Here is a 24,021-nt window from a genome sequence, read left to right on the forward strand (position 1 = left end):
CGTCGGTCGGGTCGCGGGGGGGGGGCTCATTGTCCATGTGACACCAGAGAGAACAGACAGACTGAATGACATCTTCTACAGATGGGCTGTTTGGGACAACAGGAGTAGATCCTGGGAACAGACAGTAACATCAGGCTCTGTTGAAGGATGTAGATCTGAAGGTAAGCTGGACCACTGGCATGATTAGCTGCCCCCTGCTAGCATGCAGGGGTACCTTCTACGATTTAAAATGGTGATAAACGTGTCTCTGCCGCTCCAAAATAGAAAACGTTGATAAAATACATCGTCGGTGAAGTGATCAATGGACATTATGGGTCAATATTTACCGAAAATTGCGTCGTAAATGTTAAAGTTATCGTTTTTGTGCTCCGTCCCGCCAAGACCCGTTCAAGCTGACTGACAGTGCTGTGATGTTTGGAACTCCGGAGGCTCACATGAACCACGTGACAGCCCTAGCGGCGACTTCAAAGCGTGTCGCAACTCTGTATTACTCTATAGCTCTGATGATATGCAATAGCTATTTCTGATACTGGGGTAATACTGCTGCAATGGTTTGTTGAAACTTTTTCATACAAGATCGCCTTCCATTTTCCCGCTTAATCCAATTCAGGGTCGCAGGGGTGCTGGAGCCTATTCGAGGCTGCCAGTCCATCACACAGCCACACGAAGACAAACACCCAGGCACACTCACACCTGGGGACAACTTGAAGACACCAATTAACCCAACGTGCACCCTCTTGCTGTGAGGCAATGGTGCTAACCACCCCACCACTGTGAATCCAAATCCTTATCCATTCAGCCTAAAGCTAGCTTAGCTAACTCCTCAACTAGCCCCTGTGTCTCTTCACAGTAGCAGTTGAAGCTCTGCAGATTCGAAGCAGAAATTCTCAGCCCTAGTGTTGATGGCTGATTTTGTCCTGTAACACATAGCAAAACTTATTATGGATATGTTAAGAAGGCTGATTTTTATCAGAAGGGAACTTTAAGAGTTAATACTTCAATTAAGTCATTGCAATCGGATCTAATTTTATCTGAGAAATAATGTTTATCTCAGTTGTCGTGCTGCTCTGAGCTCAACCATCTGTTCCACTATCTCCTCCAGGCCTGAGTCCTGTCCAGGGAATACCTTCCCGTACTCATGTTGCTACAGCAACCAAAACAGTTTTCCTTTATTTTCTTTTGGCCATGTATCTGCCACATATCACTGTGGGTCTGGCCCCTAGCAGCTTTTCAAGCTGAATTAAATTACGAGGTTATGAGGTGAGCCTGTGTGTTGTTTGTGTTCACAGTAGACGGTGGTTCCCAAACAGTGGCCAAAGGGGGCGGCCATGTTCTTTTTTTCTCTCTCTCCAAAGACCTGGAAAAACAAATGTCGGGGTTGTTTTTGTCAGGTACATCTCTTTCTGTGTGAGCACATAAACTTCAAGACACCGCTCAATACAACAAATCCTCTACAGAGAACTACATGGTACATTGGCACCGAACATGATCTGCTCGACATTTGTCTTGGGAGAAAGTGGAGAAAACGATTTTAGGCTTAGTTGCATATGTAGCTGAGAGTATATTAACAGATATTTACTTATTTTAGTGTGCTATTTGTCAGTTTTGAAAAAAACTATTTGATTTATCTTTTTCTTCTTCTTGGAATTGAAGGTTTTCTGCTGCACTTGGTCATAAAATATAATCTTTATCGAAGTCAGAGGTACAGAAAAACACAGTGTTTAAGTTGATAACATGTGAAAAATGAGTACACTTTCCTCATCATTGATTGTTATATACAGATATACAGAAAGGTACAGCACTCCAAAGATTGTAGTAAAACAAAAAAAGTGTTGCACACTCTGGCTCCATATGCATCCAACTTTGTTGACTGACGTTTCAGCCTTGGGGCCTTCCTCTCGATCAGCGCTGCATCAGACCAGCACAATCAGCAGTGATCTCCGGAAGGAGTCCCGAGGCCAAACTGTCAATCAATAAATTTGGCTGCATGTGGAGCCAGAGTGTACGACTTCTTTTTGAAAGTTTTTTTTAACAATATTGACCTTAAACATACACTTTCTTTGGGCAACATTACCCAAAATGCTTTTCTGGTAGCCGCGGACCAGACCAGACAAAGTCCAGGAGAATCGCAACCATTTTAAACTGCACCAAAGCATTTTCTTTGATCATGATCGAGCCTCCACTATGCGTTGTCAGGTACAGTCCTTGTGCGATGTTGAACAATCTATTAATTATTTATGATGAGCAAATTCAAGAAAAAATATTTCTAGCAGATTTTTTAACCTTGAGAATGAGGTATTGTTTCCATTGGAGGATATCCTGAAAATTCTGGTTTCACAATTGTTCTGTTACTGTGTTGTGGGTTTCATAAGCATCAAGCTAATGTTGTCTCCCAGAAAACTTTTTATAATTCCAGGTGACTCCTTTTTGGGAAAGGTTCTTGTAAACAGTCATTGACAGGTGTATGAATCACACCAAGGTAAAAATGATTTAAGAGACATTTAGAATTGATCTATTCATTCGTTTATGTATTAATTTTCTCTTTTGAAACAAGGTTGTGTGGAGTACTGATGAGCAGTCAGTGTCTTACCTGCAGTAGATAGCTCTCATTTCCAAGAGTCATGGAGGAGGGCTTCTGGACTATCTAAGCTAACCTCTATTTAGAGCAGGTGCAACAGAAGAGTTCAATATTCTGTCCAATACTCAGAAATTTGAAAGTGATTCAAGCAAATACTGCCTTGTAGATGTTTACTCCTCGCTACTTTTATATAAGAGTTGTTCAGTATGTCACAACATTTCCAAAACCAAAAACATTCTTGTTACAATATAATGTAGCGTTTGCACAAACTTCTATGAAATGATCAAAGTTTGAGTTTTCTTACTGAGTATCGTGATACATAATGTTGCTGAAGCCTGATACAGTCACTTGATGTTACATTTCAAATCTTTCGTTTAACGGGAACATTACATTATTAGTGAACTACATCAACTATATCAATCTTTTTTCCACTTGGATTACTGTTTTTTTTTTCCACAGCAGAGCAATGCTAAAGGACCAGCAACAGTCCTAACACAACTAAGAGCAGCCCGCAGCTCAGATTGTTCCATATTTTCAGGAGAGTGCCCCCAAGTGCCAGCCACACGCTATAACAATTAGACGTACATTTCTTAGGCACCAATGGAGAGAGCAAAGGCATCCATGTTCAGCCTTTCAAGCAGCTTATCTTGGGACAATGCAATGTATTGCATCCTGGTATTTACATGGATGTTCACACTGCACATTGACATGTAAGCATTTATTTTAGTCGTCTGTACTGTGGTGATAACGCATGTTCTGTGTCTGCTGTGTCTGACTGAGAGAACTCTGAATGATGGGTAGTACCTAGGCCAGTTTGAATCAGTTGAGTGTATATTGCAAGAGTGATTTCACTCCCAACTGCATTATCTGAGTGTGTTAGTCCACCCACCTTCTTTAAGTTTGATTTCTTGTCATTTTCGTCAGACTGACATGTTTAGACCAGTTTTGGTCGGATTAATAATCTAGTTTTAACGAGAGTCCTGAAGATTTACTGGATGACTTTGTGATTTTTAGCAGGTCATTTTAACAGAAAATTGAAAAAAAAAAGTGTATGGTCTCTCTAATTCTGCAAAATAAACGTAAAACCTAATAATCCTTCGCTTCTGAAAAATTCAGCCATTCATGGCAACAAAGAGCTGTGTGATTTATTTCTAAATTAGCAGCTCATCAATTTTCAAGACCTTCTGAGTATCTCTCACTCGGCTACTGCACAGTGCCAACAAGGATCAAACAGAATGCTTTGTTCTCAAGTCATTGAGGGGATATGCCAGACTACACGTGATCACATTAATTGCCTCGCTTCGAAAGTGAAAGTTTTTTTCTTCAATTATCTCAACATGCCAGAGCACTGAGCAGTCAAACAAATCTAATAGTGCCTGACCTGAGTGTCTTCTCTGTCTCAGCAGCCAAAAGGTACCCGCAGAAAATAAAGCAATCCCCCCCCCCCCACCCCGAGCTCAGCTGGCACCCAAGCAGCCTTTCCATCATTTATGACACTGCACATCACATGGTGATATTCAGATGGAGTGGGCAATTAACGTGGATCAGAACGAGAGCACATTGTATCGAACGGGAACAAATGTGCACGAGCGCGACTTAATTAGTAATGGGAAAGTAGGAAGAGCTGCAGAGACAGAAGAGAACAGGAAATCAGAGTGGACCCAGCTATGAATCAATGGACAAAAAAGGAACATTGATCATTTTAAGAGTCAAGGGATGTTCCCTGCGCAAAGCCAGGCAATACTGAGCAGAGGAGGAAGTGGGGCTAAGGGGGCCAATTGCCCCTCCCTTGTTACACCCCTGTCCAATCGTCTTTTTAGTTGCGAAAACCATATCATCATTTAAATTATTCCCAGCTGCTCTAAGGCATTAAATAGAATATGGAAAAAAACACGTGTTGCTCTCACATGCACATTTACATATTACAAGCTTTTTTCTGGTCAGGCACACTTTTTCTGTGAAGTCTGTATTAGCTGACATCTTGTTTGAGAATAGAAAGTCTATTGATTGGTGTTTTCTAAAATCTGCACTGGTTGCAGCTCTGTCTCCGGGCCACATTCATTTTTTGTTTTATTATTATTTAGAAAACTCGATGTGCTTCATGTTCACATAAGATATTTTCTAGCTTATCTAAATATTCCTGCACACAAAGCATTCATCGGGCTGCTCATTTTTATTCGGTGTTTTCAGTTTCAAACTTCGTACAGTGATTTCAGTTTTTATCAATCCTTTTCCAATTTTCTACACATTTTTTATAAGGTTTACGAGGTCCTGTGTTTCCCAGTTGACTTGGGTCAGTGACCTTCTGATACAGATCCACCAATCTGAGTCTCCTTCCCAGCCACAAATCACAAGATGTCCCAGATGAGCTTAAGGAGAAGACTTTTGCATTGAACTATACCCTCAATTCTCCTCTCTGTTGCCTAAAACTTTGATTCCTCATTAAATCAGTCAATTCAAACTGTTGTGGAGCGGTCCCTTGGGAAATATATTAGATTACAGTAAGCATCATGATGTTGTTGGGAGACAAAAGTGACTTTCAACTCTCTAGATAGGGCGGAAGTGTGTTGTTGTAGGAGCATTTGTTCTGATTTAACCTTGTTACAGACAAACTATGAGTTATGGAACGATAAAACTCCGTGCGCATATTATTGACATTCCAGTTTAAGCAAAGCCCGATCACGGGAATAAGAGGATATAATAAGGAATAAGAGGACATAATAAGGAATAAGTGACGAATATGAGTCACTCGAACTGTGGGCTACTGTGAGCGGGGGCGTGAAGCCAACTGTGGCACGCAGGCAGCAGCGCTCTCCACTCAGCCAGCTCTGGCTCCTGCACAAGTCGGGGGAAGATTCAACCGAGGCTCATGATCGCATTTAATGTGTCGCCTGCTTCTGTGGAGGTGTAGCAGCCATGACAGCCTCGAGCACCGGCCAGCGCCCCCACCACCGCCGGTAGCACGCTGCAGGCAGACGCCTCGGACGCATTGCTGCGCTTTGCGTCCCCCGGCGTTGCTTTTGGAGTGTCCCGCAGTGACCGTCGACTGACTGCTGAGCTGCAGCGAGTTTTCCGAGAGAACCTACCCCACTGATGCTGGGTGTATCCTGTGAGCTCGGGCATGCCATCTGTTTCGACAGGAAAGATTCCTCACTGGACCGAAATTCGCTTCACTCTTTGAGGGAATCAAAGTTGGTGCAATGGAGACTTCCGGGAGTGATGCGGCGGTCACATACTTGGGGAAAGCCGAGGAAAGAGATGGATATTATGAGCTGGAGCATCTTCCTCCGCTGCTGGAAGATGAGGTGAGGGGAAAGTTCTAATGGAATATTGTTATTCGCTTTAAAATGATCTGCATGTTGACTGTTTTCACTGTTTCTGTGGAAGTCTTCAAGTCAAATAGCTGAACGGTTCATGAGACGAAGGCTGTAAAAGTTGTGAAAACTGTATTAAATGCTGTTGTTTCTTTCCAAATGGTCATATCGAGTTATAAAATGCCAGTGAGAAGGACTTCGAATATTAACTCGGAAAAGAGAAGCATCCTTTGACGCTTAGAATGTTTGTACCTCAGCCAAATCAGGAATTATTATTACTCCCTCAGCTGAGTAAAGGTCTGCAAATATAATGAAAAATAAATTAAAGTATTTAAAAAAGTGATGCTGCATGCTTCACATACAGCCTTACAGTGTGAGAGGTCTTCATCCTCATGCATGAACTGGTGTCAGAGGAAGTATCGTTTAAGTCCAAGTATTCTTTAACCTACAACTTTGTGCATGTTTGAGTGTGTTGAATGCGCCATCCTATAACATTTAGGATCTTAAGACATCAGTGTGACATTTTGATGCATTCCGTCTCGGAGTTCTTAAACTGTAACCAAACCAAATGTGTGCTTTGTGACCTGTGACCTTCAACCAAAGAATTCTAGTCCGGTCAGCAGGTTTGTTCCAAATATGAAGAAGTTCCCCTTAGATATTCATGAGATGGCACATTCATGCAAGTGGGGACAAGAATAGAGACAAGAAAGACGGGGGCAGAGACAACCTGAAGACACGACGCTTCCAGCCAAGAGTTGCTCTGCGGCAGAGGAATTGGAATGAGTCAATTCTACAGAGAACAACATAGATTTATTTGAAGTGTTTGTAGAACACCACTTGGTTCTGTTGTCTGTTTGCTTTAAATCTAATCTTTCTAAGCATATTTGGAAGTAAATATGCAGTACGAGTGGACAAAAGATTCCTACGCAGTCTCCAAAGGTACTGAGGAGTAAGGATTTTCTTTTAGGTATTTTCCACATCTCACATACGTTAGTTTTATTTTCTTTTACAAGTATGGAGACACATTTGTGTGGTTGAGTCCATGGCATGTCCTTACTCTTGTCTTTGGACAAGGCGCTGAGCCCCACAGCTATAGAAAAGAATATATAACTCATTAGAAGATGAGATAGCATTCAGCCGAAAGGTAGAATCCATTTCTTATTGGCATTGAGAAATTAACTGTTTGAATGCTATATATTTTTGCAGAAATAACACTCAAAAGATGTTTCTGTCATTGTGGTTTAGGGTTGGGGTCTTTTTATAACCATTGGTCAGTTGTAGAGTTGCTGCTGAATGAATCACTTTTTTATGTGCTTAATCATTCCTTCGATACGCAGCCATCACGAGACCCCTAACAAGCTTCCTTTGGAAGTGATCCGAGACAAATCCACAGTTGCTCTGTTTAATTCCATTACTTACATTGTATACATTGTAATGGAGAGTATCTCCTTGTCGAGCTGACGTAATGAAGATTCCATCCATTTTCTATACCAGCATGAAGGGAGATACTCCCTGGATTTGTTCACCAAGTTCTTACAGGCACCTGATAATTGTAGGACAGACTTGAGGACTGTCAAATATTTTCTTTAAACCCACTGTGAAACCTAAGAACACTGGCCGAAGCCTTTCCTCTCAGTCCCTGAGTTCAAAGAAATGTGAAACACTACAAGTCTGATCAGAACCATGGAGCTCAGCTTAAATAGGGCAGCAATTTTAACTCGAGCAGGCTGAGAGAGACTAGTGTTCCCCTACACTGTTCTCAGGGGAAGCTGCCTATTTATGGGGCTGCTGCTGCAGCTTGAAGTGGTTTTTCTCTGCCCTGTAATTGTGCTCTACACCACTTGATCACATCTGTATGTTTTGTTCACAGTCTCCTGAACCTGTAAGACAGTCTTTAATCTATTCTGATAAAGATGTTCTGCTTGCAATCAAAGTTAACGCAGCGGTTGCTGAAAGAAAGTAGTGCCATCAAATAGCAGAGACTGCAGACATCTTAACTTCCAATAAAGTCATTTTGTGATCTGTTCTGCTTTGGTTTGAGTTTGAAAGGGGAAAAAAAGAAATATAGTGTAAAATTTGGGGTAGTTAAAGTGCTGGTTTGACAATCCCTGCTTTGTGATACACCCCCAATCCCCACCTCCACCCCTCTGTCTGAGTTAAGGCCAGCTTTTGTGCTCGCTTTCCAAGTAGACAGAAGATTCTGTAATAGTCAGACCGCTGCATTATGCTGGGTGCTGCTTGGAACCTCTGAGATCACTGCGTCTGCCAGGACAAAATGGGGCCATTTGGTGATAGTGGATCACAGATGATGCAGTGTCTTTAATGTGGGTGTATAGGCTCACAATGGCGTACAAGTATTTGTATGTGTCTGCAAGATGCTTCGCCTTTACAGCAGTGCAACAAATGTTCCTGCTTCTGTTGAAAAGAATATTGGGTTTTCTGCTCCTATTATCAGAATTAGGGCATCATTTAATGGGCTGTTGTATTGTATATCTAATGGAGGTTGAATTTAGTTCTCCGATGTCTTTATATCTTTACCTTATAATGCAACATCTTATGGCAGTTGTCCCCTGAACAAATGTTCCTGCTTCTGTTGAAAAAAAATTAGGTTTTCAGCTGCTATTATCAGAATTAGGGCATCATTTAATGGGCTGTTGTATTGTATACGGTTTAGGCCCAAAATACATCTGTGATATGTTCAGAGAATATAAAGCCAGCAGATCTCTTAGATCCAAGGACTCAGGTCAGTTGGTCCAGTCCAGAGTCCAGACTAAACATGGAGAAGCAGCATTTAGCTGTTATGCTGCAAACAAGTGGAACAAACTGCCAGTGGAGATTAAACTTTCACCAAATGGAGACAATTTTAAATCCAGGTTAAAAACATATCTGTTCTCATGTGTCTATGCATGAAATCTGCACAGTATCTTTTAACTTATCTCTTTATATTCTTTAATGTATTTTAATGCTTCTTCCACTCCCTGCTGCAATGCTTTTATTTTATGTAAAGCACTTTGAATTGTTTGTACATGAAATGTGCTATATAAATAAAATTGATTTGATTTGATTTATAGCTAATGGAGGTTGAATCTAGTTCTCCGATGTCTTTATATCTTTACCTTTATAATGCAACATCTTATGGCAGTTGTCCCCTGAATTTCTACGAAGCAGGACCAGCCTTAAGTCCGATGTTAGGATTGACTTCTTCAGTTTAACAACAACCTAAGAGCCGGGAGCTTTCCAACTCAGAACATTTGAAGGGGATTCTCACCTCCCTGATAGAAATCTGTTTTGAGAATCAGACAGTGCTTGGGTTATTAATCACAAGTGTTGACGTGTAAAAAAAAAATGTCAGTTTGTATTTCAAGTCAAAGTCTGACAAAGTCACCACGTGTGCTGCTGAAGTGGTGCCTGCGAGCAACATTGGGCAAAGAAGCTGTGTTTACCCGTGCAAAGTTTGATTTACTGTCGATGTAAAAGGAGTCTCTTTTGAAAGAACTGCTCCATTTTGAAACGCCTTTGCCTAGTTTTATTTGATTTGAATGCACACTTTAAGCTTCCAGTGCACTTAATGAACTCTGAAAATGGTTAAATAATGGGCATTCTCTGTCTATTGAGAAATATACTCAGGATTTTATCAACCAGGTCAAAGTACGAGAAATTGTTTGATTCAAAGTGACGTTAAAACCCCCCCAAAGCTGAAAACATTTCAATCCCAAAGCAATTTTTCTTTGGATTTCAACTGAATGTTGACCGTCAGGGTCAGGGGCTGTGGTCCCATCGGACAATCTGCTGTTCCCTCTGTGTGTTCCCAAATGTCTTGAAGTAAGAAACTGAATGCCACATGATCCCTGATATACTCACCTGTGGTTCAAGGTTTTTATTTGTCACTTGCACAGAAATACAGGGTGAAATAGTTCAGTTTGTGATTGTAGAGAGAAACATGCTGTAAATATGAGAGAATAAGAAGGCTGTGTGAGTGTTAATGGGAGAAATGAGACATTTGTATAACCTAGAAAAAGGGGTCGTATAAGTCTGGATCATTTACTGTTTTTATTCTTTTTATTGTACTTATGCCATAGTCTTAATATGTCCAAACACCTGTAGGTGGCCTCGTGTTTGGTTTTGAACGCATTTAAACACTTGAGTTAAATACCAAACTCAGTTGGCTACATGTATTGTAGCCATTTTAATGATGTAAAGGATCAGGAGCCTGTTTTCCTACTAAAATCATTGTTTAAGAAACTGCATGCATAGACTCTTGTTTAGCCTTTTACGGTGTCCTCTCGCAACTGTAAATAATAATAAAAAAAATTAGAATAGTAGGTTTTTCTTTTTCTTTCTTTCTTTTTTTTTTTTTAAATCTCAGTTCCCAGGATAGTTTTGGTCTTGACTGAATTGGATTGAATCGGTCCATATTTGATGACTTATTTACTTTCTGTGTAAAGTGCCCTGAGATGCCCTTTTCCTGGGCGTTTGTGCTCCATTGATTAACTGAATTGAACTGAACTGGCTGAATTGAAAGTCTTTTATCTATAATAATGTAGTATTCTAATATAATCCCATTGCGTGTAAAGTTGTAAAGCTCTGTGTCGTGGATTGTTGAGGCAGATAACAATGATTTTAGTCATAGATGTTAAAGGGTATTGTTTGAGTCGACTCCATTTTTTTGTCGGTGACTGTTTCTGATCAGACTTTCCAGCAAAATCAAGTCAAGATATGATGACACTTTCAAGATTTGTAGAGGGGTTTTAAGGTCAAATTCAATATCTACCAATCAAACAAAGAACTGATGTGTGTCATGATAATGTTCACATATGTGTGTTGATAAGATCTTGTGTTTAAGCTGCCATCATTCTTTTGTTGTGCAGCTCTTCAGTCAGCTCCATCCTACCGTCCCGCCGTAGGAGCTGCTGGAATTTAGGTAGAAGTTTATCCCGGGTGTCCCTGTGCAGCAGGGAGTAACAAACATTTGCCAAACTTCAACTTTGCGCTAAATTTACACACTGTGTTTCCATTTTGATGAATTAGTCATGCACGAGGTAGCTGACTGAAATGCACTTTAGTTGAATGATACATTTACGAGCTCATGGGGAAAAAATGGGGAAAATTTTATTCTTCTGCTTACTGGTCCGAACCGAAATTGAAAGCTCGCCGAGCTTTTGGCCCACCGTGAAATGAACATTGTGAGTATGCTCAGTGTGTTTCCCTCCACAGGAAAATGTGTCCCTGGCAGACATACTTTCTTTGCGGGACAGCTGTCTCTGTGAGGAGGAGGTGTGGGCAGTGTGTGCCGAGTGCGTTGTGGCCCTGCAGAGCATCAGACCCTCCCACCTCTTCCACACCCTGTGCATAACACCAGACACTCTGGCCTTCAACGCTCATGGGAACGTTTGCTTCATGGAGCAGCTCAGCGGTGAGTCAACAGCTCAGAAACACTGTCATTTATTATCTTGTTCAATAACTATGTTACTTTTTGTACAGTTGCACCCCTTCATTTTGTCCTTAACAAAGCATTGCTGTTCAGTTGGTTTAATTACTGTTTCAGGACATATTATATTGTGGTTCTAGATTTAACTTACACATCTTGCAGCCAATACGTGGGCTGGTATGTGCCTCTGAGAGCTGGCACAGTCACAAGAGAGTATTTAGTTTTATATTATGAATGCATACACTGAGAAGGCACCTTTTTCTCTTCAGTAATTTGTTTTCCTGATATGGATCACATTCAGTTTGCAAATTCCTTCCTGAGACGACTCTGTGCCGTATTGAATCTGTCAGGCTTTCTCAAGGTCTGATCATCTTTCTCCTTGTGACGTCAAATAAAACGCATGCTGTCAGAAATGATTAGACCTCACGTCCGCTATTGTTCTGCTGTCATGTTTGTCATTGTCTCCTCTTCACCATTTTCTCCACTGACATCACTCTCGTCAGTGCACGTTGTAGGATGAACTCGTCCTTTGCTCTTTTGCCAAAGCTCCGAAATTGATAGCCATTGATTTGATGAACGGAGTTGCCAGGGGGATCGTTGTTGTGGCAACAGCTTGGTTAGCCTATCAGCAGTCAACCTGCGCCGCTTACACTCATACTCTAACACTTCACATGGAGTGGCATGGAATCCGTTAGTGTTTAATCCACTTTTTTCCCTTTTTGATCAGTGACAAAGACACTTGGAAGTGATGTTTTCATTACTTTGTCAGCTGAAATGCTTTTCAGGCTTGTTTATTGTCACATCCATCGGCTATAAAAAGCTTTGGTTCCTTGTGCTACTTTTAATGAGTAATGAGTACATTTATCATGAATCATAACCCCACTCTCCCAGCTTTCCCTTCCCATTGATTGCTTTTGATTGAACTACTCATGCCATAGCCATGAAATTCCGAGCTGATGCACTTCTAAACCATCAATCCCATGCTCGCACACAAACAACGCTGTACCATAGGGTGACCTTGCTGGCTGTGGCACCGGATTTCAATAAGAAACATCAGTGGGCTCCATGGATCCGTCAATACCGTTCAATTCAGCTGATTAATCACTGCAGCAATACCAAAGAGGTAGCTGAATGTGTGCACAGGTGCCGCGGCAGCGTTGGCATCGCCGAGCAGGGCCGGAGTTGCAAAATGCCCCCCCCCCCCCATGGTTCTCACGCAGCAATGATTAAGGAAAAGTGCAAATCTTTCTTCCCACGTGGTTTCGCACCGCAAGCTGTTCCGTTCCTGATGAAACGGTACTGGCTGTGCTCAGTGGGAGACACCACCAGCCTGTGTGGAGAGTGTGCTGAATCTGTGATATTGCTCATCTCGTACTACCTGTTGTGCTGTAATGCTGTGGGCACACATGACTCACCAAGCTCTCACCATCACCCTGGAGGCAACTGCGTCACTCACAAAGGCTATCTGTTTTTTTTTTCTCATTTACCGGCCATTTCACAGCATTTGTTCCCCCGACTACAAAGAGCTTAAAGGTCTCATCCGCTTTATCTTTATCTGTTTCTCCTTTTTTTTGTTTGAACTGTCTTTGAGAGGAGACGAGGGGCCAAAAGAGCAAAGCGGAGGAGGAAATGAGTGAAAAGGTGGGGAGGAGGAAAAGATGGTACAGGAGTGAAAGCCTAAAAAGATGAGATTAAAGGAAATAAGAAAAGAATGGGATGGTAATCGAAGTGATTAAAAATTGTGGGGGAGGGAAAGAAAATGTATTGAGGGCAGGACAAAAAATAGATGGTAGTGAAGAAAACAAAAAAAGATGACAATGAATAGAGGTAAAATGTGAAGGACGAGAAGAGGTAGAGTCAGAAAGGAGATGTCATGGCTGTTAGGAGAAAGGAGAAGGACAGAAGACCAGTGGAGCTGAAAACAACTCTTCTTCAAGAGAAGAGTAAGTGAGAAGGTGAGAAAGAAAGAGAAAAGCAAGGGGATGATATTAAAGGAGAGAAAAATAATAAGTTGACTACAAGGGGTGAAACAGCGAGAGAAAGAAGAAAAGAAAGAAGAGGCAACGTAGAGAGAGGTGGAAAAGGGTGAGGAATCTGAGGAAAAGGGGAAGGAAAAGCTGGGAAAGGGCAAGGTGAAAAAGAGGGAATTGAAATGAAAAATGACTTAGAGAGGTGAAGCAAGAAATGAAATGACAGATGAGTGTTAAACGAAAGAAGGGGCGAAAGAAATTGAGAGTGACCTCTTTGTAGCCGAGAGCGGGAATCATAACCCCGGTAGACGAATCAAGAACAGTCCTGACCCACTTTCTCCTCCTCCCTGCTTTTCTCCCCCTTTCCTAACAGCCCGTGTCTTTTTTGCGGTCCAGAAAGTGTGCGTTGTGTTTGTGGGGATGTTTTCCCTGCGTACCTGTGGCCTCTCTGAGCACTGACCTACTTCAGCAGGAGGAAGAGGAGGAATGTGCCGCTGCTCCTCTATGACTGCCTCACATCCTGATCTGCAGATTGCTCCTGTCTTGTTTGTGAGGGATCATCTCTGACGCATTAATTATGCAGATGAAGCAAAGCGGCGGCACTGGCTTGTTTGGGCTGTCGCGGCTTAGCATGCTGGAATACATATTTCTCTGATTTACATCTTATTACTGTGAATGCTTAGCAAGTAGGTTACTGTACAGCACTGACATGCTTTCCCGTCAGAGTGTTCCCGCTCTTCCACGTAGTTGACAGGATGAGTGTGCCGTGCTTTCAGACACGCTCGACAGTCAAGTTAATTGATGTTTCTGGCCTGCAGACGATCCAGAGGGCTCCTTTGTGCCTCCTGAGTTCGACAACACGGGCAGCACGTTTGAGGTGAGAGATGGGGAATCTAGTCACAGAATCTGGGCACAGCTGCACACATTCATACACCCCACAAGTGTCAGTACACCACACAGCCAGGGGCACCTTGGTAATGTTTGCTGAGAAAGAGAGGGGAGTGTTGCTTGTTCTATTTCGTCTCCTAAATTTCCTCGAGGCCAGTGGCCATTTAGCTACATGCTCTCTTCTGTCACCTTTTTTTTTATGTTCTTTTTATACTTTTGAGCACTGTTTTTGTCAATAAGACTCCATTCTGACCTGCTTATATCTCTTTCGGGTTGTTTCATTTTCAGTTTAATCTTAAAAAAAAAAATGGGCAAATGGTCAGCGAGAGATGACAAGTGCTTTCAGTTACACGCTCAGGACCCGAGTTATACTGGCTCAATTCAGTCCAACATCTTTGCCAGAAATTCGACATAGTTTCCGACTAACTATCCCTTCATTCATCTATTTTCTGCTGCTGTTCTTGGACGGGATCACAGTGGCAACAGTTGAGATTCCCCAGATATCCCTCTCCCCAGCCAACCCCTCCAGCTCTTCCAGAAGGACTCCAAGGCAGGGCTGTAGTCAAGACCACCTTTGTCGAGTCCAAGACAAGTCCAAGACCAGGACCGGTCGAGACCAAGTCAAGACCGAGTCCAAATAGGTTCAAGTCCAAGACAAGACTGAGTCCAAAAGACTCGAGTCCGAGTCAAGACCGAGTCCAGGACAGAAAAGAACAAGTTGTATGCATGACAGTATAAAGTCAATCATTTTGGGTTATTATTTGTTGATCTAAAAGCAAAAATAGTGTCACAAAACCCAGGATTTGTAAGTATAACCATTTCCCTTGATATCACATAATCTAATCTAAAGAAAACAGTATGATATAAGGTGATACCCATAGTTACAACTGATACAAACACCAATCCACTACTATTACTACTGCTAGGTATTAACATTACCAAAATGAACCACCTTTCACGCAAAAATGACACACAGCTACCACCATACAGTATCGAACTTATAACTTTAGGGCTGACTTAACCTGATGCAACGTTTACTTTACCCTACCGTTTACTTTACCCTACCATTTATTTTACCCTACGTTTACTTTACCCTAAAGTGAACGTTAACGTAAACACTTGAGCGTTTGTGTAGCTGCTACCCTTTGTAACACAAGTACAGTATCACACAACCACAAATGTAATTCACGACAACCAATCGCTTATTCCATATTCTCAATCTCATGAAACCAGTAATACCAGACTTACAGTAAGTGATGATAACTATGTCCAAAAACACATTACCTTGGCTTATCTTCCGCTATGTTAGCTAATGCATAACACATAGCCTAGCCTATGAGGCTAAGCACCGCCTAGCTCTGCAGTTAACTTACCGAGATGAATGATGCCTCTGCAGGTGTCTCACGAAGTTTGAAGTCGTCCCAGATGTCTCCGAGATAGTCGATTTGCAGAATCTGCAATCTGCCCTGTGTTTTTTTTTTCAGTGATGTGCTGAGAAATTCTTTGTGATTAGTAAAACCAAATTTCACTATAGCAGAATTGGCCAACATCTTCTCACTGTGTGTGTGAATCAATAAATGAACGATAAGGATAAGAACGTTGGCAAGGCTCAGATGCAGGGCGCGCAAAAATAAACTGGTGTGTGATTGGTTATCAAGTGGTTACTTTTCCCTTGAATATTGAAACAAAATAAAGACGCCCGGACTCGGTCGAGACCAAAAACCATATTTGGCAAGACCAGTGGCCAAGACCGAGACAAGTCCAAGTCAAATACCAGCGAGTCCGAGACAAGTCCGAGACCTTAAAAAAACGGTCTCGAGTCCAGACTCGAGTCCAAGACCGGACTCGAGTACTACAGCACTACTCCAAGGGCTCTAAAAGAGAGCCCAACCACCCTTCAGAGCGAGCTCATTTCCAGCCGCCTGTCTTTGTGATCTAATTTTTATGGTCACTTCCCACAGCTTGCGACCATAGGTGAGGGTTGGAACACAGATCGACCGGTAAATCCCCAGCCTGCCATATGGTTCAGCTCTTTGGAAAACTCTGAATATTTCATCACCTACAGTAATTAATATCATCAAAAGATTCTGAGAATCTTGAGACTTCTCTGCGACCAGAAATGCGACATGGCTGAGAATAATTTTTGGATGCTCCTGATATTTTGGACTTGCACATGGCACTGCATTAAAAACAGACCTGTTATGTCATGGAAATCTCTGCGTGGCCTCTGGGAGACTTCCAGAAATCATAGCTTGTGAACACAGCTCACCGTGCCACCCACAAATGCAGGTTAAAGCTCTGTCATGCAAAGGAGAAGCCATATGTGAACATGATCCAGAAACGCTGCTGCCATTTTACTTCATATTATCAAGCATATCATCATAGGTATGGCAGAGCAGTTGCCTTGCACTCACTGTGGCACAGTGGATCAACAACTACTATCTTGCCTCCATCTTCCCATTTGCAGGAGTCAGATGAGGTCTTTGATTCGGTCAGTCCTGAAACCCGTCTGATTATCTAACTTCCTCATGATTGAGTCAGTACACCGTTAACCAGCAGAAACTTTGGCTACAGCTGTGAAAAGTTTTAGATTAAGTGAAAAGAGAAAAAAAATGCTTTTGAAACTAAAGCCCATATCCCATCTTTGGAACATGGTGTTTATAATGGATTACACCTGTTTCGCTGTCCTAAGCACTCAGATCATTCTGCACAAGAATAGTTAATGAAGAGTAAAGTCAAAAAAATTTGTACGACCAAATCAAAGTGCTGGCCTTCATCTATAAGAAGGGCGAAGATCTGAGAGGTTCATACGAGAAAACCGAGGAAACGGTTTTGTATTGAGGGAACTGGCTAAAATTCCTTGCTTTGTTTGGGTTTTTTTTTTCGTCTGTTTTTGTCCGACAGCTAAACGCGTCAGAAATTATGACTGAAAACACGCGGCCGCTTAATGCATTTCCAGACTGTCCCTCTGAGATCTTGGTTAGATACCCGCAAAACATCACCATTCAAGTAACCTAAAGACGATGACTGTACAGTGAATGCAGCGATACCCACATGTACGACGGTCTCCCACAGAGAAAGTTAGGCAGTGGCAGAATGCTAATTCTCACAGTCCATACTCGATTCCCCTCTTGTGCATGGATGCTGGACAGGAACGCTGGTCCAGTTAAATGGCCTAGTTGAGCCGAAACCGTAGCTGAACTGTGACTGTGCGGGTAACTGTGCTGACTGAGAGCTACCACTGTTGTCACTTTCAAAACAATACATTTGTTGGGAGTGATGTAGCTGATTTTCTATGCAAAGTTGAATTTTGCGGTCTATTTAAACAGGCCACAGTTCAAACAAGGTAATTAAGATTTAAAAAAAAAGAAAGAAAAGAAGCCAAGGTGTCCTTCTTTGTGTATTTCCCAAGTTCGATATAATACTCGGACAGTCACGACACAAGCATACCAGGGGTTGAGTCCTTTAGTTGACTGTCATCTGTTTATATTCATGTGTTTACCACATAAGTATGGGTCCAGTTCACTTCAGTTGTTGGAAGATATATTTAGGGGTGTGAACTCTGAAGCACTTATTCCAAATCTGCCGCTGTCCTGACCATAATAGCCACTGTCAGTGTGACGAAACAAAACAAAATCTCAGTCATAAATGTGCACAATACATGACAATCACTGCCCAAAATGGTGTGAGAACCCTGTATTTATGTGGTGTCTCTTAAGTCCTTCGCAGATTCAGATCTGTGTATTTACTGAAAAATTCTCAGCTGCTTGGTGATAATAATAGTGTTTTCTGCCTCTGAAGGGCCATATTTATTCTCTGGGCTCGACGCTTTCTGCTGCACTGAGCTTTGTCATCGAGCCAGAGCTTCAGGCAGATCTGGGAGAAGAAATCCAGAGGATGTTGGAGCAGATGCAGGAGGAAAAGCCTGAGGACAGGCCACTCCTCAAGGTACACAAAACCCTGCTGACTCATTTTAACTACCAGCATGATTTATAGCAGGCTGTGTGGCTCTAACATGAGACAGGTGTTGAATAATCAGGGCTCGTTTTGTAAATATCATAAAAAAAAGTAATTAAAAGTGCTATATTTGGGTGATTGCATGCATTTTTAAAAAACAATTAGTAGTAGATTATGCATTGAAAATTAGTAAAGGGTGAAATGATAAGTTGTTTACCATCCATGAAAGATACAGGTGCAGTAAAATTAAACACAGGTGTAAGTGGTGCAGCATTGTGTCGTCAGTTGTACTCCGTACTGCAGAATCGCTCTGATTGTTGAAAGCAGGGATCTCAAAATCCGGGTCCTCGAGGGCCGCTGTCCTGCAGGTGTTAGATGTTTCACTGCTTCAACACGCCCGATTCAGATCGATGCTTCATTAGCTGGTTCGTGCAGAATTGAGCAATCTTTTAAAGAGATCAATTTAATCTGTTCAGAGGAGGTCAGAGAAGTCGTGTTTGCAGTAATTAAGCAGCACTTTTCTCTTTTGGCTGTAAAAACAACATGCAGTGCATGTGCTGCAGTTAGTTAGTGCTCTATAGCAGCATCAAGTGGAAATGTTGTGTAAATGCAAATCAAAGGATTAGGGGTTTACACATTGGTGCATTTTGACAATCAGATGTCCATTCACTGCAAGGGGTTTTTCTGTATGGAGCCATTTAAGGGCCATAACGTTTGTTAATTTCAAACGAAAATGTGAAATTGAAAAACTATGTTTTGAAACTGAAAGTCCAGTTATGAACTGGCAATTTAAAAAACAAAGCTTAAAAAATGTTTTTTTTAAAAACTACAATAAAAAAAAAAATCTGAAAATGTAAAATCTGAAACCGAAGGGATAAAATTTCAAACATTTGTTTCGAATTAACAAACATCACGACCCTGTAATGGCTCCATTTTGGACATCCATCCATTTTCTATACCCACTTAATCCAATTTGGGGTTTCTGGAGCCTATCCCAGCTGCCAAAGGGGCAAAAGGCAGGCAAGTACACCCTGGACAACACAGAGACAACCAACCATGCACACTCACACTTCGGGTCAATTTAGAATCACAGATGAACCTAAAATGCATGCGTTTGGGATGGTGGGAGGAAGCTTTAATACCTGGAGAAAACGCACCCATCAACAGGGAGAACAGGGTGGAAATTCCACACAGAAAGGCTGTAGCCGGGATTCGAACCAGAAACCTTCTTGTTATAAGATGACAGGGCTACACACACCGCACCAACATGAAGATAATAATTATTCATATATAATTTATATTATATATTGTGATGGTATTATTATTGTTTTAAAAAAATACAGTGTGTGTGAGGAACAAGCCTACATTTAAGCCATTGTTTTTTTACGGTAGTACACCTGCGAGTCCGAGGTACCAAGTTGGAACTCATCCAAAAATCAGCTAATTTGAAGGAGTGAAGAAGGTTTTTTACGGCCTTCAGATGAGTTGAATAAATACCAGGTGAAAAATAAAGAGAAAACTTCTATTGTCTGTTGGTAATTTAAACAAACACATACAATTTGATTAACCACCTTGACAATAAACGTGTAAATTCTCTGGTAGGACGACAGTCCAGTGAAAATCCACAATAACACTAGATGACGTTCACTTAATCCCTTTTTGTATTGGAATGGTACAGAAAATATTTTCGGTAATTCTTCCATTTGACTTTTACCTAATTGCAGACAACATGAACCCAAGCTATTCCATAATTTGCCTCATCCATCTCCCCCCCCCCCCAGCATTCTTCATATCATCCCAACGGTTTTTTTTTTTCTGGGTTTTACAAGCAAATTCATTGTTCTGTGACAGATGAGACTTTCCCTCATTCACGGCTTTTCTCAATAGTTTTATTTATGTAATTTTTTTTTACAATATTTTGAAGAGTGATATGTGTTGTCTGAGTGTTGCAAAGCTTTTATAGTTTAATGCTCCTGCAGGACATCCTGTCGTTGGCTGAAGAGCGGCTGTCTCATACCTCCTCTGCAGCTGTGTGCCGGAAACTGTCTTCAGTTGGGCGACGTGTGCTCTCCATTGAATCGGTTTCAAACTTTCAAGGTTATTATGTTTTTCATGTCCTCGTTAGGCAGCTGACTGTTTGCTCTCCACGGTGATTTCTCTCACCCTTAATTGCTGTCTTTGTATATCTACAGATGGGCCCGAAGGCTCCTGGGAGGCAAGATGGCAGCATTCCAAACCCAGATGTCTTCTGAAAAGACTGAGCTCAGATGATAAGACCAAAGACCCGTCTGACAGTTCTGTGACAAATAGTTTGTCCAGGCTGCAGGTATGAGATTTTGTTTTAGGTCGAGCTACAAACATTTCAAAGAAGCAGTTGCTATGGAGAAAGAGGTATTTTGAATAGCCAACAAACTGATATTTTTTTCTTTCTTTTTTTTTTTTTTTTAGATTAGCACGTTAGCCTTTGATGTTGGACGGCTAAGTGCATCTAAGCCTAAAGTACAGAGATGTTGAATGTTTTCACAGAAAACATTGTGATAATTATGGGCATTTGTAAATGTTAAGATGAAATCAGTAAAACAACTTATTAGTATCAAGTTTTTACTGCATAACTCATAAAATGGAGACATTTCCACACCTCTAGTAGATATGAAATATAATGTCTCAGATCTAGAGATTTTAGTCTTTTCAGAAGAAAAGCTCTCGATCAAAATGTTTGGGATTCACATTTCTTTTTTTTTTTTTTTCTTTTTTCTGTTTTTTTGCTGCATTTCAAATGTAATGTAAACCTGGTTACAGCGAGGGTGCGTTTTTCAGAAGGGAAGAAGTTAAGAGATTCAACCCTGCGACACAGACTGCACAGACAACATTAGATGGCTCTTCAGTGTTAGAACTGTTTCTGGATAACCCCATAAAACACAATTCTGGAGTGGAAATCATTGGCGCGGGAAAACTTCGAAATGATCCTCCAGTAAACTTTTTGTCACTATCTACATTTGTCAGAGCACAGTTCAAAAGCCTGCATTGATCAGGGTGCATTATTTCTTATAGTAAGTTTATCATGCAGTTTCTATAAAAGAGCATTTTGTGCTGATATAGGAAGATGCAGGAGGCTGGCAGCATTCCAACTTCTGTAAAAGGGGTGACTAACAAAATTCTGAATGATATGCCATCGATATTTGATCTGAAATATGTGCACTTCATTGCATTTGGATTGCATTTACATTTCAAACTGCTGTCCAATTTTCTTTAAAACACTGCTGTGTATAATTGTACACCTGAAAATGGACTTTCTATGTCTAAATAGCAAATATCGTATAACGGCTTTGGATGCTGGAAACTTTTTTTAAAACTTTTTTTTTTTTTTTTCTCTGTTAAAAATATTCCGACTAACATGTTTTATATGACTAAACACTGGCAAGATTTTACAGAATACCCTTTACAGTACTTTACTGTAACTCGAGAGTCACATCCTCTTTGCCTTCCTCGTGTGTTTTTTAAAACGACACCCTACCAATGATGGAAGTAAAGCCTAATTTTTTTTCAGATTACTCTCCAAGATGCTTATTACCAATGGGATTTCCTTTCTGCTTTAGAATGCTCAGTTATATCAACTGTGCTTGTCGTTTTTATCATTGATGCCCTCAGAACTGTGAAACAAAATGATATTGTGCCTAATCTTCAGGTGTGCGGGGGCTGGGATTCCTCTCTCTGGGCCGAGGACATGGAAAACAGCGACGGAGACGGCATGGCCTTGACAGATGAGATGGACTGCCGATCTCATAACAGCTCCCCAGTGAGAAGGCGAGCCCAGCAGAGGCTGATCAGAGCAAGAGGAGCTCTCAATCGCTCCTGCTCTGTTCCGGACTCCAACAACCCCCCCTGTCTATCCACCCCTTCACCTCATGGCGATATCAGTGTACCCATTTCTGACCTCACCGAGATAGGAGAAGATGAACACTTGTGCTCCGATTCTATGTGGAGTAAACGACTCCAAACACTCAACCGGGTAAAGTCCTGCGAGTCTTATTCACACTGTAGCGCTGAGGACAGTAAGGAAGAACCTTTAAGAAATGAACATGTGGCGGTTTGCATCAGAGAGACCAATATTCAAGAGTGCCACGAAAGTCATTGTAAAAGGAGCATCCAAGACTTAGCAACTTCCCATACTTCCTACCAGGACCTGGACATAGAGCAAGACTCTTTGGAGGACCAGAGCACATTGAACCACAGCCTCTACATTCCTAATAACTACATGACCAAAAGCATGTTGTGCCTCAACGAAGAATCTCAAGATGAGGTTAGAAAGCTTTCAGATTCATGGGTCTGCTTTTGTGGCGCATTATACTTTGTGAAAGAGAAACAAACATTTTGAATTTTCGAATCAAAACATGTTGTCTCGTGTTGCAGTGATTGTTTGGTCGTCTTCTTCCCTTTATTCACCTCTCAGCTTCTGTTTGCAAGATGAAATTATTTCACTCTCACAGTTGTTTTTAATGCCAATAACTAATCATGAGGTAAGAGTAGCTGGCTGAGTTACAGACTGATGATGAAAAGCGACATGAGGAAACTCTCCTCTTCCCAAAAACATGCCCACGGGTCATTTGTTCAGGCAAAAAGGACCGATGGTTACATTTTGATAAAACGACCTCTAGTGACAGGCAGAGCAACTGCACATTCAGTATAAGAATCGTGCCCAATAACGTGACCACGATTGTTCTCTAACCTTTAGCAGGTAATGTTTATGCCTAAACCTAACCAGGAATTGGCAGAAATGTTTTATCAGCGTGTGTCATGCTACTGTCTGAACTTAACTTAGAGGAGGAAAAAATGTGAAATTGGTTATCTCTCTTGTTGGACTTGCTTAAAAGCACCCGTCACTGAAATGCTGTGACATTTCCATGTTGCCGTATGTATGTTTTTCACATTTTCTGGTTAGACATGGCTGGTTGAGAACGATGTTTGCATTTGTGGAAACACTCGTGATTCGTATTTCCCTGGTGCCGCCTGTATGTGCGGTACTTTGGGAGAACATCCCTAGGGCTCACATTTAAGGATATGAACAAAAGACCTATTTGGTGGTTTTGACTGGACTGCTTGAGCATGAGATAATCTCATAGAAATTTGAGTGCATCCAATGGGAAACCCTTACTTTTCTATGAGCTCATTTAGATCTCATTTGATAGATAAAGGTGGTATATTGAAGTAAATGTTAGATTAAATTGATATTCCGTAGTCACTCCTCAAAGAACTAAAAGGTTTTTTAAAAAAACAGCATATCAGTCATGAAAAAAAATAAGTACACCCCTATGATATTTGCTTTAGAATCTATACAATTGGATCCAGCTGTTCCAGATTAGTTGCCAATATTTGACGTGGAAACTGCCCTATTCAAAGCTCTGATTTCTTCATTCAAGGGCTCTCTTTGAATTATTCCAATATGAAAAAATCTCACTCAGGCATTCACATCGGGGTTTGGCCACAGTAGTGTTAGACATCTGATCTGAACCTAAGCTTTACAAGAGAACCTCATACCAGGTGTGAAGCATGGTGGTGGAAGTGTTATGGTTTTCGGTTGTTTTACTGCAAAGGTTGAAAAAAGCCTGCCTAAAGTTCATTCAAAGAGCATCTGTCAAAGGTTTCAAATGAGTAAGAGGTGGACCTTCCAACTGGTCAGTAAATGCAACAAAGCCCCCAAGAAATGGCTCGAAAAGAAGAAACGGGGGTGGGGCTGTGTGTGAATCCTATTCCAGTGTTTTTGGAGGATTAAAGGGGCAATACATGCAAGAAAACATCTTGCTCCTGAAGAAGTTCTGCGTGTAGTTGTGTTTAAATCTTTTAGCAAATAGACACTCGAGGATAACTATGCAGAAAAGTAATGCAGAA

At 41.4% G+C, this 24,021-nt stretch overlaps 1 protein-coding gene across 8 annotated transcripts in view; it reads left to right on the forward strand.

Moving 5' to 3' along the window:
* The first annotated feature begins 5,409 nt into the window (after positions 1-5,409).
* kndc1 (kinase non-catalytic C-lobe domain containing 1) overlaps positions 5,410-24,021 on the forward strand; it is a 44,255-nt gene continuing 25,643 nt past the window's right edge. For all 8 annotated transcript variants that reach the window (XR_012770406.1, XR_012770407.1, XR_012770408.1 and 5 more), the window contains exons 1-7: positions 5,410-5,883; positions 11,107-11,305; positions 14,109-14,167; positions 17,980-18,126; positions 20,115-20,232; positions 20,328-20,461; positions 21,821-22,435. Coding sequence is in view for 3 of the 8 variants with exons in the window: in XM_075474680.1 (XP_075330795.1) it covers positions 5,779-5,883; positions 11,107-11,305; positions 14,109-14,167; positions 17,980-18,126; positions 20,115-20,232; positions 20,328-20,461; positions 21,821-22,435 (1,377 nt within the window). In the remaining 5 variants the exon portion in view is untranslated. The remainder of the gene's footprint in view (positions 5,884-11,106; positions 11,306-14,108; positions 14,168-17,979; positions 18,127-20,114; positions 20,233-20,327; positions 20,462-21,820; positions 22,436-24,021) is intronic.

Source organism: Odontesthes bonariensis, chromosome 2, assembly GCF_027942865.1.
Source record: "Odontesthes bonariensis isolate fOdoBon6 chromosome 2, fOdoBon6.hap1, whole genome shotgun sequence".
NCBI classification, from domain to species: domain Eukaryota; kingdom Metazoa; phylum Chordata; class Actinopteri; order Atheriniformes; family Atherinopsidae; genus Odontesthes; species Odontesthes bonariensis.